Here is a 15,704-nt window from a genome sequence, read left to right on the forward strand (position 1 = left end):
TCTATTACAATTGTCAATTTTTTCTAAAATATGACCCTAAGCTTCCTTAAAAGGTTCTAAGTCTATATTTGGAAGGATTTTCAAAAGCATCTAAGTAACTCATTAGTGAGTGGTATGTGAGGTAATATCTTTTATCGGAGAAAATTCTGTTGGTAAAAGACATAAGCTTTTGCGTAACTCATTGACTTCTAGATGCTCTAGAGCAGGGGTGGGCAAACTTTTTGGCATGAGGGCCGCATCGGGTTTCCAAAATTGTGTGGAGGGCTGGTTAGGGGAGGCTGTGCCTCCCCAAACAGCCAGGCAGGGCACGGCCCCGCCCCCTTCTGCTTCTCGCCCTTTGGCGCCCCCCACCCCTACCCCGGAACTCCTGCGCCATCCAACCCCCCCTGTTCCCTGTCCCCTGACTGCCCCCAGACCCCCTGCCGCCCCATCCAACACCCTCTCTCCTTCCTGACTGCCCCTACAGACCCCTGCCCCCATTCAACCCCCCTGTTCCCCGCCCTCTGACCACCCCAAGCCCTAGCCACACCTCCGCCCCCTGGCCACTACCCTGAACTCCCCTGCCCTCTATCCAACTCCCCCTGCTCCCTGTCCCCTTACCGCGCTGCCTGGAGCACCGGTGGCTGGCAGCGCTACAGCCGTGCCACCCAGAGCAGCAGGACAGGCAGCCGTGCTGCCCGGCTGGAGCCAGCCATGCCACCACACAGCACAGAGCACCGGGTCAGGCCCAGGCTCTACAGCTGCGCTGCCTCAGGAGCTCACAGCCCCGCCGCCCAGAGCATTGCGACGGTGGTGCAGTGAGCTGAGGCTGTGGGGGAGGGGGAACAGCAGGGAAGGATCCGGGGGCTAGCCTCCCGGGCCAGGAGCTCAGGGGCCGGACAGGAGGGTCCTGCAGGCCGGATGTGGCCCGTGGGCCATAGTTTGGCCACTTCTGCTCTAGAGTGTTCCTATGTAACTGTATTTATTTATTATTTATCTTATACATATTTGAACTTTTAATTTGATCTTTAGCAGTGGTCTAAATGGGTTCCCTTGAATCCAAGATATGTGTGATATGTTTGAGCTTTGTTTCTCCAAAGCTAAACATTAGGCTCCTAAATCCGCATGTAGGTGTATATTGAAGATAGCAGGATTTGTGTTTCTAAGGCACTTCTGAAAATCCCACCCTTGCGGGGCCAAAATATGGATTTAAGAGCATAGCATTAGACTCTTTGATAATGTTGGCCAATGTCAATAATGTGTTGTCTAGCTTTGGACAAGCAAAGCTGAAACTTATCTCAAGTATCTTTAAAGCTAAGGAACCTATTTAGACAACTGCTATAGATCAAATTAAAAGTTTCAAATATATGTAACAGAAATAATACATGAATATATATATATATGTGTGTGTGTGTGTGTCTGTGTATAGAGTATCTATCACATTCTCTTGTCTATGGTAAACAGAATAAAAATAGGAGAGTATTTTAAGTGCCCACAAAACTTACAGATAAGGTTGTTCAAGTGCATTTCCTATCAACACAGTCACTAAAAATCCAGGAAGTCAGCAGTTAGGGCAGGGGTGGGCAAACTACGGCCCGGCCCCCAGGACCGTCCTTCCCGGCCCCCGATCTCCTGGCCCGGAAGGCTAGCCCCCAACCCCTCCCCTGCTGTCCTCCCGCCCCAGCAGCTTCAGCTCACTCGCTGCGCCGCCGGCACAATGCTCTGGGTGGCGGGACTATGAGCTCCTGGGGCAGCGCAGCTGCAGAGCCCGGCCTGACCCGGTGCTCTGTGCTGCGTGGTGGCGGCAGCATGACCCAGCTCCAGCCAGGTGGCGCGGCTGTAGCGCCACCAGCAACCGGTGCTCCGGGCAGTGCGGTAACGGGGCAGGGAGGGTTGGATTGAGGGATGGGTGGTCAGGGGGCGGGGATTTGGATGCTGGTTGGGGGGGGGAAACGGGGTTGAATGAGGACAGGGGTCCCGGGGGCAGTCAGGAAGGAGGGGGGGGTTGGATGGGGCGGCAGGGGGCAGTCAGGGGCAGGGGTTCCAGAGGCAGTCAGGGGACAGGGAAAAGGAGTGGCTGGATGGGGCAGGAGTCCCGGGGTGTGTGTGTGTGTCAGGAATGAGAGGAGGGGTTGGATGGGGCGGCAGGAGTCCGGTGGCAGTCAGGGGTCTGTGGATGGGGCAGGGGTCCCAAAAGGGCTGTCAGGGAACAGGGGGGTTGGATGGGGCAGGAGTCCTGGGGGGGCAGATAGGAGGTGGGGGCCGGGCCACGACCCCCTCCCCTAACCGGCCCTCCATACAATTTACGAAACCTGATGCAGCCATCAGGCCAAAAAGTTTGCCTGCCCCTGAGTTAGGGCATCATATGCATCCAGACCAAACTCAATTCACGTATCTCACCCTTCAAATATTACAACCAAGCAGATACACTCATTGACACAACAAATTCCCTTTCACTTCCAACATGTAGCCACCCACAATGCACACGTCCCGTTCCTCTGCAAGCTCATAGTTTTTCCATGTACACATAACACATTATTGAGTTTCTCCAGTGCACATATATTTAGAGCACGTACATCATCCCACAAAGGGAATTGGATGTGGAGGTTACAGATCTGAGTGCATCTGCTTTACTGTGATGGCTGAATGGAAAGTTCGGGAGTTGAGGTTGGTCTAAATGTGAACATTGCCTTAACTGGTGATTTCTAAGGTTTTTGGTGACTGTAGTGTTAGGAAATGCACTTGAGCAACTTCAGCTACATTTTTTGAAGGCAGCGGTTTCCTGGTTTTTTTAGAATGTGTAAAAGTTCAGGGTATGATTGGGCAGAGGCACAGGGAAGCAGAGGGCAGCCAAGATCAGTAGGCAAGAGAACATGTAGTGATGGCTATAAGCATGGGGAAAACAAGACTAGTGGGGACTGCCAGTTGTGAATGGGGGCTTGGAAAGACTGGGGGCAGCAGTGTCTGGTGGGCTATGTAAGGTATTTAGTGGAGATGGTGTAGTGTGCAGCACAAGTTTGCAGATAGGGACGTAGTTAGAGGGTTGTTGGGTAGGGGGAAACTGGAGAACAGCAAATGTTTGGCAACCAAGAGTGCAGGGGAGGCTATGGTAGCAGGAGGCGGGAGGATATGGGCTGTGTTGAATGGGTGGCATTGGAGTTCACAGAGGCAGCATAGGGTTGGGGAAGCGACAGCCTATGGAGAGGTGGGATGAGCAGGGAGTTTGGGGCAGGGCAGATCACTCCGTAATAGGCAGGATGTCTCTTCTGCTGGCAGGATCTGTAATTAATTTGTTTTGGATCTTTCCCAGCTAAGAAATCCTTCCCCTGAGTGGGCAGAGTTTCTCTGTGCTTCACCAACTGGGCTTTCCCTGCTTGTGGAGATCCCCTATTGCAAAGAAACCCATCCCTCTAAGGAGCATTATTTCCTTGGGCCCTGCCTATAAAAGGGGATGGGAAGGGCTCAGTGAGCCTGATGAGCCTGGGCTCCCTGAGGCTGGGAAGCCCAGTGGTCTCTCTCTTTAAAATGCTGGCAACTGCCCAAATGGATTGGAAGGGATGGTGACCCCTTCCAGCACCCTCAAAGAATGCAAAGATACCAGCCTCCCCAGAAGAGGATGGGGAAATGGCTGCTGGGCCTCCTCTCTCCTTCCCCTGTCCCCCTCCCCAAAGCCTCCTAAGGGTGAGCCTTGGGGGAGCCAAGACAGAGACATAAGTGGGAGCTGATTTAAAGGCAAAGGGGCATGGGAGTGGCTGGTCAGGCATGAGATAACAAGCAGTGAGTGGAGCGTGGGGACATGGAGAAAGAACAAGTCTGGTGGGGTAGATGGACGATTGAGAGGAGGAAGCAGGCCTGTGGCTCATGGAGTTTGTGAGAGGAAGTGAGCTGGAGTGGATGAGGATTGTGCAACAGAAGCAAGCCCAGTACCTGGGAGAAAGAGGCTTGTCCATGGGGCAGTTTTCTTGCCCTCCTCCACTAAAGATGGCACCTAAAAGCAGCTACGTTTGTCTGGTCAGGAGCAAGCAACTCCTGCATTAATAACCTCACTGTGTGTAAGGTAAACACCACAGACTGTGCAAAAATTAAAGTGAGTGTCCAAGCACTATACAGAATAAAATGAAACCCAAAACAGCTACATCCATGTTCCTGTCTCATGTCCTTGCACATTTGTACTATTCCTGTACATGATCCCAAACTTTAATGCCTTAGCTAGTGGTGGCATCCTAGGGCATATGGTCCTGCCAAACCAATGCCACTGTAGCCACACAAATGCACCAATACCATTACTAGAACTCTTTGGTATCTCCTCCTGTTCTGGTCCTAGTTTCATTGTTCCTTCATCTAGTTTAAGATTTCTGAATGTCTTTCTATGCTGCAGCCTTTTTCCTCAACTGTGCGTGTCTCATCATTAATATAAGTATCTAGAGCAATAAAAGTGACAGATGGGTTTGGCAGCGTTGTTCTCTATACCTCAACAAATTTAACCCAAGACACACAACAAGGTGTTTATATTAGAGCAGTGGAAAAAATTAGGAAGAGTTGACTTGAAGTTCCAACAAAAGTTTTCTTTCAGTGCGTTTATGGAGAGATGTAGATCAAGTTTCATGTTGCGTTGGTTTCTCATAACCTGAACATTTTGCTATTTTTTCAAACCCTTCTCTAACCCAATTAATCTTAAAACACAAGCCAAGATGGAATTTCCTAGCACCTTCTGCCAGGAAAAAGGCTGTGCTGTCTTTTTCATCCATCGAGGTGTGTGTATCTGATTTTCTGCACATGAGGTGTTTCAGAATAACTCATTAAAGAATCCAGTAACAAAGTTTCAAGTAAACTCGAAGTGAAATATTTGCCATAAATGATCATGTTATTGCCATGCAAACTGAGGGTATTTATGCTCTGTAGCTTTTACTGCACAGATGCCACCATTAACTGTACATTTTACTTCTAGTATAATTGTCAAATGACTATCTCTTGAGTTGAAGTTATAAAAAAGGGAAAACTTCTTGCACATTACTCTGGGCAAACTTTTCAAAAGTTTCTAAAGATAAACTTAGGTTGTGTTGGGTCATTCCTCCATCGCCTCACCCCCACACACTGTAGCTGAAGATTAGCATTTCATCCCCGATACTTTGTTCTCAAGCTCCATCACATTTTCAAGCACAAATAGTTCATAGGCTTCATTTTATACCGAGTTGGAGACAGTTGCTATAACAAAACAAAAAAATATGTAGCTGAAGAGGCACAGTTCTGTGTGAAATGGGTCAGGAGAAACTTTCCATGTAGCGTAAGGTGAGATGGGGCATTGTAATGTAGTCTCCTCTACAGCCCACTTACCTTTTTTTCCCCTCTCTCTCTCTCCTTAATGCGGGCTCCACTGAGCACTGATTGTCTAGTAAAGGTTGAAAGTTGTGTAATATTTCTACTGATATGAATTGCTTGAAATTGTGTCAGGGAAGATCAGCACAGGATTGGGAACAAAGATTTGTTACTCAGGAGCATAGAATACAACATATCCCAGTTCAGAATAGATACATCATTGATTGTTTGGAATCAGACTTTAGAAGGACATGTGCTGTGGGAGGTATTACCTTACCTGCATTTCCTGGTTTTCTGATGTTTTTGTTTTGTTATTTCCTGCTTCTGAGGTTTTAGTTTGTGGCTACCAACTTTCATGTTCTGTAAGAGTACAAAGGAACCACAACTCTTTAATGAAGCTTTGTTAGTGAATTGTCCAGCAGCAGCTGTAGAGTGAAAGTCGTAATCAGAGGGCTTGATTTTCTGAACTTCCACACAGCATGAGCTCTGGGTAGCATAGCTCATATTCCCATCTTAACAAAACCCTTCTTGTCCCTTATAACTATTAGAAGGCAGTGTTCAGCATAGTAAAAATTCCTGAATCTAAGCCTGGCTGACTATGCCCTTACGTTCAGGGTAGTAATTAGTGCATATTACTATAGAGTTCTCATCCTCTTAGTTTAGTAAACATAGTAAGTGCAGCCAATCAACTCTACAAGCTTCAGAAAGGAGTTGAGTTCTAGGGCTGCAGCCTTGTCATAGTAATTGCTCTTTGAATGTCCATAAACCTTTCCTCTGGAAGAACAAGAAAAACACCATCCACTGGACAGTTCACAGCTGCTATAATGAAAATCAATCTCAGACTCTCCTAGTTTATTCAAAGGCCCAGACCCTTGAAGAGGAAGCAGATAATATACTTGGGGCTCAGTAAAGTGCATTAGAGGAGTGTGATTTATAGAGTGCTCTGACTGCCCCATGAAGACTCTGCGGGTGTGATGTAAAAGGCACCTACTTCTACATTAATACGAACTAGCTATCTTTCAGTTAGTGGCAGCAGGGTCCACATGGGGCATTTAGTGCACTCTACAAGTCACACACTTCTAATGAACTTTCCTATGCCATGTAAACAAGCCTTGAGAGAAAGAGCATGCCTCAATTAGATGAGTCCTTAATTAATCATCCAACCCAGTAAAGGCAGATATATAAAATGTCAAAGCTTAGATAGACCACCACGGCCGGTCTCAGAATCTGTAAGAAGAATGTAAGATATTACCACATTAGGAAAGCAACAGAGGCTTTCAACCAATCTTAATACAAGGCTCTTGAGCTGCCAGCGTCCTGATCCTGCAAGTGAAACTAAAAGATACTTAAGGATTTTCTCGAGCAAAGTTGACATCTTCCCTTAAAGGCAAACTATGCAGGAACTGTGATGGTAGCAATTCTAAGCATAGTAGTTCTTCTCTAAGACAGCTAGAGAACTATGGTTTCAGTGGTGAATATCTACAAACATGGTTATTTATTTTTCAAGTGTGTTTTAAGGGTTGGGGGCTTAGAGAAATGGGGATGTTTGTGGAATCATGTGAAAGTCCAACCGGTGACTGTTTCCTGTGTACTTAATTCTCTAGGTACTATGTACGGCAGTGGTTCTATTTACCATAGTGGGCAGCATATGCAGCTTTCTATGTGTTATGTGGGCCAAATCCACACTCAAATAAATTGTGTGTGTATACACATACACACAACCTGTATGGTCCTGAGGATGTCACATGGGCTGCAGTTGTGTGCTGATTGGGCAATGGGTTGAGAACCACTGATGTAAGGCAATCAAGCTTTCTTGCTGCCTCATGAAAAAGATTAAAAATCTTAAAATAAAAATAGGGCAAATGGTGATAGCTGCTTTGAGCCCTTTGAAGGAGTGTAGCTGAATACTACTGTGCTCGCTCTTTTTTGCTTGAATATGTTCCTTAGAGCTTGTCTAAAGATACGTAGTGCATGGAAGGCTAGCACAACATAGACTTACCCTCCAGCTCATTGTGCGCTAAATGTCCACGTGGAACCTGCTGCTACACACTAAAAGTTTCCCTGTGTTTTGACCCACCGTGCTTTGAAACAGGAGATTAAAGTGCACCACAGAATTTTTCATGCATGGCAGCAGGGCCCACACAGGCAGGTGGTAGGCTACAAGCTAGCGTAAGGTAGATTTACACCCCAGCTTGCCGTGAACTGTTGGTAAGACAAGCCCTAAGTTAACTTACTGGTGTTTTTCCAATAGCATTGAATGGACCATTGGAAAATCCCTATTCAAAGTGTCAGGAAGTAAAGAACATCTATTTTCCTTCGAGTGAGGGACCCTATATGTATTCCAAACGTAGGTGGACCATGCGCCGGAAGTTTTCAGCAGCAGTCTGTTGACCTGTACACACGTCGTATGTTGCCTCGTGCTCCAGGCAAGGTTATTAGGCCATGCGGGGCGACGCCTCCTCAGTTTCCTCATAGCGCTATGTGGTTGGAGTCAGAATCTTCTCTTCCGCTTGCTCATAATCTCTACGAGAACTGTCCGTTGTATTTAGTTAGCTAGTTTGTTTTTTCTTCTTAGTTGTGTATAGTCTATAGTTAGATAGTTTAGGTTACTTGCCCCGCTCGGGGGCTGCCCCAACTTTGTCGGGGAACTATGCTCTGCATTCTGGGTTTTAAGAACTGTGCCTCATGCCCTCAATTCGTTCTCCATGAGAGATGAGCACTGCCATTGCTTATACTACCTAGGAGAAGCGCATCTTGCCACACACTGCGACATTTGTAAGTCCTTTCCCCTGCAGACCCATGAGGCTCGTCTCCTGCGACTCAGGAAGTTCCTCATGGAAAAAGCTCTCCGGCGCCTTGTGGAGTCCGATCCTGGACTGGCAGAACCAGCCGTGCACCACCCTTCACCAGTGGTGAGCATCCTACCCACCTCCCAGATCTGACAAAGTCAAGCAGGAGAGTTGCAAGTGCTCTCGGCCATCGCAGCAAGTCCCTGTTACGAGCTTTGCCAGGTCGGGCAAGAGGTTGCATGTGGACTGCACCTGCCACCTCCTAAGCTTCCCCATGCAGAGGGTAAAGCTAAAAAAGAGGCAGCATAGGTAGCGTTGGCTGCCACACTAACCGTACCACAAGACAGCCCTCCACGCTGTGCATCTCCACCGCAACATGAGTTCTCATGCTGTGCACCACATACACATCCCTGCTTCAGCAGTCAGCGGGACGTGCCATGGACAGCTGGATGAGCTAAACACTTGCTCCCCACAGTGCACTTCGACCTGCCATATCCCCCCCTTGCCGCTGCTTTTGGCTTCGCAGCCCCACCACCACCAATGGATGCACTTCTCTTCCTGGGCTGGAGACCACATCCCATGGTTGCGGGACCACCCTCATTGACAGCTGCCACCATCCGAGATCTCTCTGGACTCCAAGGCCTTTTCAACGAAGGAACCATCATTCTCCCCGATCCCCAGGCGTTGCTCGGACTCTCGGGCATGGTCACCGCACCAGGCAGGGTATGCTCCGACCCCGCTGCATTGGTATGTGTACTCTTGGGGCCTGCAGTATCCCTAGGACTAGACCCCCTGAGCACACTGGCCAACGTGGGACGCTTACCACCACCCATATCCATCTTCTCATGCCTTGCACCCTTCCATCTGGGCCCCTTCACCAGAACCGTCCAGCTCGGACCTGGAGGCAGAGACAGCAAGGGAGCCGATCCCGACAACAGCCTCCTGTCTGGACGGAGCACTGATTCCCCTGACCCTCTCGCCTCCTGATGACCACCACTAATACCAGGAGCTGCTGCAGAGGATGGCCCCGAATTTGGACATCCCATGGGAAGAAGTCCAGGACCAACACGATCAGCTCCTAGACATTCTCCAGCCTAGGGGACCGTCCTGCATTGCATTTCCCATAAACAAAGCCATCCTTCAAACTGCATGGGCGGTCTGGTACACACCAGTGTCCTGCGCCCCCACAGCCATCCAAAGGGGCTGATTTCTTTCCCAACTCCTCCCCACTTTGCTGGTGGCGCACGCAGCGATGGAACAGGCGAGGCAGCACTCACACGCCTCCACTCCTCCAGATAGGGTGGCAACGTACCTAGAGCTCCTGGGATGCATAGTTTACTCCTCTGCAGCCCTGCAATTCTGCATATCAAACTACCAGGCTCTGCTATCAAAGTATGATTTTAAAACTATGCCAAGCTAGTAGCGTACTTGGAGCATCTCCTGCAGGACAAGCAACAGCGTTTCCAAGCCCTGGTGGAGGAAGGTCACTTGTCGGCCAAGGTTACCCTCTAAGCAGTGATGGATGCAGCAGACACATCCTCCCGCTCCCTGCCACAGGCATAGTGATGCAACAGGAGACCTGACTGCAGTCCTCCAGCTTCCCGAGGGAGATCCACACCACCATCCAGTACCTCACCTTTGACGAGGACAAGTTGTTCTCGGCAAAGACAGATGAGTCCCTACACTCTGTAAAGGACTCGCAAATGACTCTCCCGTCTCCAGGAATTTACAGAAGCAACAGAAGTCACCCTACCAACCATGCCCCTATGCACCATACCAGCCCATGTACATCCTGTATCAGGACCCCACCCGATGGCACCCCAGATCACAGCATCCACTACCATCAGCCTCTATCACCTACTCTGCCATACCATGGCACCAATCTAAGGCCCAGTTTTGGCAAGCCCCCATCATCACCACCTCCAGCCCCCCCTTACTGCCTTTGGGGCCCATCTTGCCCTATTTGCCCACCACTGGGGCAAGATCACCATGGATCATTGGGTATTGGAGGTTGTGAGATATGGCTATTCCATTGAGTTCCTTACCTTCCCCTCTTCCCACCCAGTGCCTCCTGGAAGTCTCTCTCATCACAACCTCCTACAGTGTGAGGCAAACACCCTCCTAACGAAAGGTGCAATTGAACCCATGCCTTCCCTCTTCATCGGTAAGGGTTTCTACTCCCTATACTTTTCTCATCCCAAAGAAGGGAGGAGGTCTCTGCTCTATCTTCGATCTCTGCTTACTTGGCCTTTCTGATGAAGTTGTTATGTTCCATATAGTGATGCTCGCATCAATCATCACCTCCTTTCCCCAGGGGGTATGGTTCGCAGCCCTCAACATGAAGGACACGTACTTGCATAGTGATATCCATCCAGTCCACCACAAGTTCCTTTGCTTCCATGTGGGTGACAACCACTTCAGAGTTCTCCCCTTTGGTATTGCCATGGCCCCATGAGTCTTCACAGTGGTGGTCGCAGCCCAACTACAATGCCTGGGGTATTCTGTGTGTTTCCTTACTTGGACGACTGGCTCTTGGTGGCGACAACCCTTGCCAAAATGACATCACCCATCCTCGCTGTCCACTCACTCCTCGCCGTATGTCCCTGCAGTGGTATTGTCGGAGAGGAGCTGAATGTGTTGGTTGTGGATAAGAGGCAGGAATGTGTGGTGGTTAAGCGGACTGCCCACAGCTCTAGGATATTGATGTGATGTGTGCCTTGCAATAAGTTCAAGCCCTTGTGCGGCACAGCCATCTAGGTGGACTCCCCAACCAGCCAGGGAGGCATCCGTGGTAAGGGTGGTCATGGGGCCGGAGGTGGCAAATGGGGTGCCTTGCAGCATTGGTCCACCAGGTGAGGGAGGTGCAGACCAGCCATGGGTCAGTGTCCAGATGGTTGGTGTGGGGCCTGCAGACTGAAGGGGGCCAGCGTTGTAGACAGTGAATGTGGGTATGTGGCATCACATGGGGTGCAGGCCACCATATGGCTGAGGAGACAGAGAGAGTGGCGCACTGTGGTGTGTGAGGTATGAGCATTACGTGGGCTGTCAGGGCAGCAAAATGGTCCACCAGGAGGAAGGCCCAAGCTGCCATTGAATCTAAGCATGCCCTGATGTACCCCAGGCATTGTAGTTGGGCTGCGACCACCGCTCCTCCTGGTAGTCTTGTTCTGGCTCAGATAGTTCTGGTTTCCAGTTCTGGTTACTCAGACTCTCTCCCGCCCCCAATCGGTCTCCCCAATCTGCCAGACCTCCTCACCCAGGACCTGGGCAGAGTCCATCATCCCAGCCCAGACCTGCTTCAAATGATGGCCTGGTTTTTGAATGGGGATTGCATGTAGACAATGCCTGCTCCACCCATACTTATGCACAGCAGATGATCTTCCAGTCTAGTGTGCTACACAACGAAATGGAAGCGTTTCACCTCCTGGGCACACCACCACCGTTTCTCTCAAGTACATCTCTCTCCCCATCATCCTAGACTACCTCTTAGAACTTAGAGCTAAGGGAGAGGCCTGAGATCTTGTCTGGTCCACCTGGTGGCTCTTAGTGCCTTGCTCCCATTTGTGGATGGCCACGTGGTGTTTACTTACCCTACCACCACCCAATTTCTGAAAGAGCTGACAAACAGCTTCCCTCTGGTCCTCAAACCTGCCCCTCCTTGGAACTTCATTCTTGTGCTCTCTGCCCTCACCAGAGCGCCCTTCAAGACCCTGGTCACATGCTCTGTCTCACGCTTATCCATGAAGGTTTTCTTCCTTGTAGCCATCACCTCCACTCGGTGGGTCAGCAAACTGGTGGCCATGATGGCTGACCGCCCCTCCTCCCCCCCCTCCCCCCCCAATATATGGTCTTCTATAAGGACAAGGTCTCATTACGTCTTCACCCTAGGTTTCTCCCGAAAGTGGTCTCGGAGTTCTACCTCAACCAATCCATCCATCTCCTGGACTTTCACCCTAAATCTCACGACGCTCCCACAGACAAGAACCTGCAGTCCTTGGATGTCTGCTGCGCACTCACATTCTACCTAGACAGGGCCCACGCCTCTCCATGTCTCTTCGTTGCCATTACGGAGAGGTCCAGGGGCCAAGCCTTCTCCTCACTACGCATATCCAAGTGGATCTCTGCTTGCATCATGGAGCCCAATACCACACACACAGTCCAATGCCACACCAACTGGTAGAATTACAGCCCACTCCACAAGGGCCCAAGCAACCACCTCCACTTTCCTGGCAGATGTGTCCTGGTACGACATCTGCCAAGTGGCGACCTGGCACTCTGTACACACCTTCACCACCCACTACAGCAGTGGTTCTCAAACTTTGTACTGGTGACCCCTTTCATACAGCAAGCCTCTGAGTGCAACCTCCTTTATAAATTAAAAACACTTTTATATTTAACACTATTATAAATGCTGGAGGCAAAGTGGTGTTTGGGGATGGAAGCCGACAGCTCGTGACCCCCCACATAATAATCTTGCGACCTCCCTAAGGGGTCATGAACCCCGTTTGAGAATCCCTGCACTACGGCATCGACAGAGGGGCAGCCGAAGATGTGACTGTGGACCATGCCATCCTGCGGATGGCTATACCTCTCACCCATCTTCGAGCTGATGCTGCTTGGTACTCACCCGTGTTTGGAATGAATATACCATCACTTGAAGAGGAGGTTACTTACCTGTAACTGGAGGTTCTTCAAGTTGTGTGGTCCCTATTTGTATTCCAGTACCCGCCCACTGTCCCCTCCACTGCAGACAGACAGCCCGATTCAGCAGTAAGAGAATGACTAAGGGGGCATCGCCCTGCATGGCCTGTTATAACCTTGCCTGGAGTACAAGGCAACATATGAAGTGCGTGCAGGTCAGTGGACACAGCTGCTGAAAACTTCCGGTGCATGGCATGCATGCGCACTCATGTTTGGAATACAAATAGGGACCACACATTCCGAAGAACCTCCAGTTAGAGGTAAGTAACCTCCTCTTTCTTGTCATACCACATATTAATTTTAAAAAGGTTAACCATTTAGTGATAGGTTACAAGGTAAGTTTGACCCATTAAAACTGTATGCCCTAGTTTGCAGATGATGCCTTCCTAGGGCCCGAGCCCTTAGTCATGTTTTGAATGCATTAGAAGGGAGGGCATATTTGTACTGTAGCAAACACCTAGAGACAGTTACTAATAATTATGCAATTTTGTCCCAAAAAGTTTAATAGTCAGTTCCGGTTTTTATATCAGGAAGCCAAGCCGTTATGTTAGACGATATATGACAACCAATATTTCATTCTTTCACCCACAGAATGTGAACGGTATAAAGTACCATGCCAAGAATGGCCACAGAACACAGATCCGTGTACGCAAACCATTCAAATGTCGTTGTGGAAAGAGTTACAAGACAGCTCAGGGCTTGCGGCACCACACAATCAATTTCCATCCCCCAGTGTCTGCTGAGATTATCAGGAAGATGCAGCAATAACATGCTGGTCACAAATGTGCCAAGAAATCCTCACCAGCAGTTGCTGATTTTGAAACCAGCCACCTTTTTCAGGGGAAGCATTCAGCAACCCTTGAAAAAAATGAAATGCATGCTTTAAATTTTTCTGTAATTTTGGAATGATGTATCTTTGTAGAGTTAATGATTTTGTACATTTGCACTTGTAATCATCATACCCATTTTCATTACTTTGATATAAGGTGCTAAAAAAAAAAAGCTATAGGTTCTTCAGAACACTTTCCCCAAAACAAAAATTAGGGGGTGTTGCATATTTAGTTGTACTGCAGTGTTAAATAGGGGCGTGAAGAGGAAAGCTTGGCACTGACATCATTTCAAGATTGTAATGTGGTTGAAGATTTTCAACACATCCGTTCGTGTGTGTGTAAAACCAAAACAATACCACCATTGTCAAACTGGTTAACATGCCTTACATAATGGAGTTTATCAGTGGTGTAGCAAGTCTTTAGGTATTGGAAATATAAATAAGAAAGAATGTTTAACATAATATGCTAAAAATATTTTCATACTTAAATAACATACATAAAAAGGTGTGCTTGCTGTATTTTATATTATCTTGCAAATTCTTTTTTCCCTTTTGAAATGCTGAAAATCTTGCCATTTGAACTAGTAAACAATCACCTTTAGTGTTAGGATTATTACTTTGTTTTTATACAAGATGATGTATTAAGTTCATGCCCATCAAGCTTTTGAGGACCAAGATCCCAGGCCAACTAAATATTTTCTCCTGAAATCTACTGTTAGAAAGACACTTCGAAATACTTAAGTGCAAATTTGTGTGTAAGAGAGAAACAATTCTATCTTCATCTCAGATGAAGTTTTAAAGCACTTTGTAGTTCTCTGTTGCCAACAGATTTAATGTTTTATGCGTTGCCAATTCTTGCAACTACAGTACTAACTTATGCCTGTGGTTGCAAATAAAAATTCTAAGCTTGGTTTAAGGAGGTATGTTATTTGTGTTACGGAAATTTCTAGTGACCCTCCTTCACGTTCATTATATTTTGAAATTTTCTTTGTATATTTTTTGCCTCTTATTGTAGATCACTGCATTCCAATTGGAAATGTCTGTTTAGCTTTACAAATCACTTTGCTGAAATATGACATGAGCCTTACTGAAGATGAAGTGCTTCTTGCAGCCAGTGTCAAAGATTGACTTGAAACAAGAGCCATCATAAAATAACTTGTCTGGACCATAAATGAACATATATTGCTTACAGTACCATCATGCCTTGAGCATTCTTCTCTCACAAGTGCTATTCTTTGAAGCTTAGATTAAAAAAACCTATAAAAATTCAGACCTATTTCCCATGAAAACAAATTAAGTGTTTTGAAATGTAACTTTCCTCTCTCCCTGTATTTTGCATGAAAGTTCAGACAAATGGGAAACAGACCTCTCCATTTTTCTAAAACATTTAAAATGAACTTGGAAAGGATGACAATTTTCTGTTAACCAACTATTGACTCCCTCATAATGAGGTTTTAAAGAAGCATTTGCAAAACCCCCATTTAAACAAATTATCTTCTCTTCAGGATTTGAGGCAATGGAGTGTTGTCTGTTCAGTTTAAATGATCCAGACATGAGAATCAACTTGTTGATGTATAAAAGATCTCATTTGGCTACTTCCTACCTTCTGAACTGTTTTGGCAGCAGATTGGGACAGCAAGTATCATTTGGCTCTGCTCTAGTGCAAGAAACTATAGGCTGATTAAGTTAATTTAACAGCTAAACAGTCATAAAAAGTCATTGCATGTAAATTCCTTTCAACTATGAAAATGAAATTCCAGTTTCTATTTACCTATTCATTGTGACAGTATTATTAAACAGGTAAAGATGGGACTATTTTGTTATACTGTGTATAGTGAATGTATTGTACTGTGTCTGTGAAAAGTGTGCTTTAAATTATATTTTCATATGTTTTGTTGGGGACAAAGTACATTAAGTTTGAAAGTGACAGAGGTTTGTTTTAGAACTGAAGGCAACTTAATGAATCAAAATTCCTGTCAAGAAAGCTGCTTATAAATGTAAATCAAATCACATTTAAAATAAACTGCCTCTGACCCAAAACAAATATGAATGCTTTATTATTACTTCTCATTATCTTTAAGGGTGATCAG

General features: G+C 47.3%; 1 protein-coding gene across 1 annotated transcript in view; it reads left to right on the forward strand.

The window, feature by feature from the left end:
- Positions 1-15,640, forward strand: part of JAZF1 (JAZF zinc finger 1) — a 272,246-nt gene extending 256,606 nt beyond the window's left edge. Inside the window, exon 5 of the mRNA XM_024222727.2 lies at positions 13,377-15,640. Coding sequence (XP_024078495.1) covers positions 13,377-13,553 — 177 coding nt within the window. The 3' untranslated portion in view covers positions 13,554-15,640. The remainder of the gene's footprint in view (positions 1-13,376) is intronic.
- The last annotated feature ends 64 nt before the right edge of the window (positions 15,641-15,704 follow it).

This window comes from Terrapene carolina, unplaced genomic scaffold, assembly GCF_002925995.2.
Source record: "Terrapene carolina triunguis isolate 2854851 unplaced genomic scaffold, T_m_triunguis-2.0 Scaffold84, whole genome shotgun sequence".
Lineage (NCBI taxonomy): Eukaryota > Metazoa > Chordata > Testudines > Emydidae > Terrapene > Terrapene triunguis.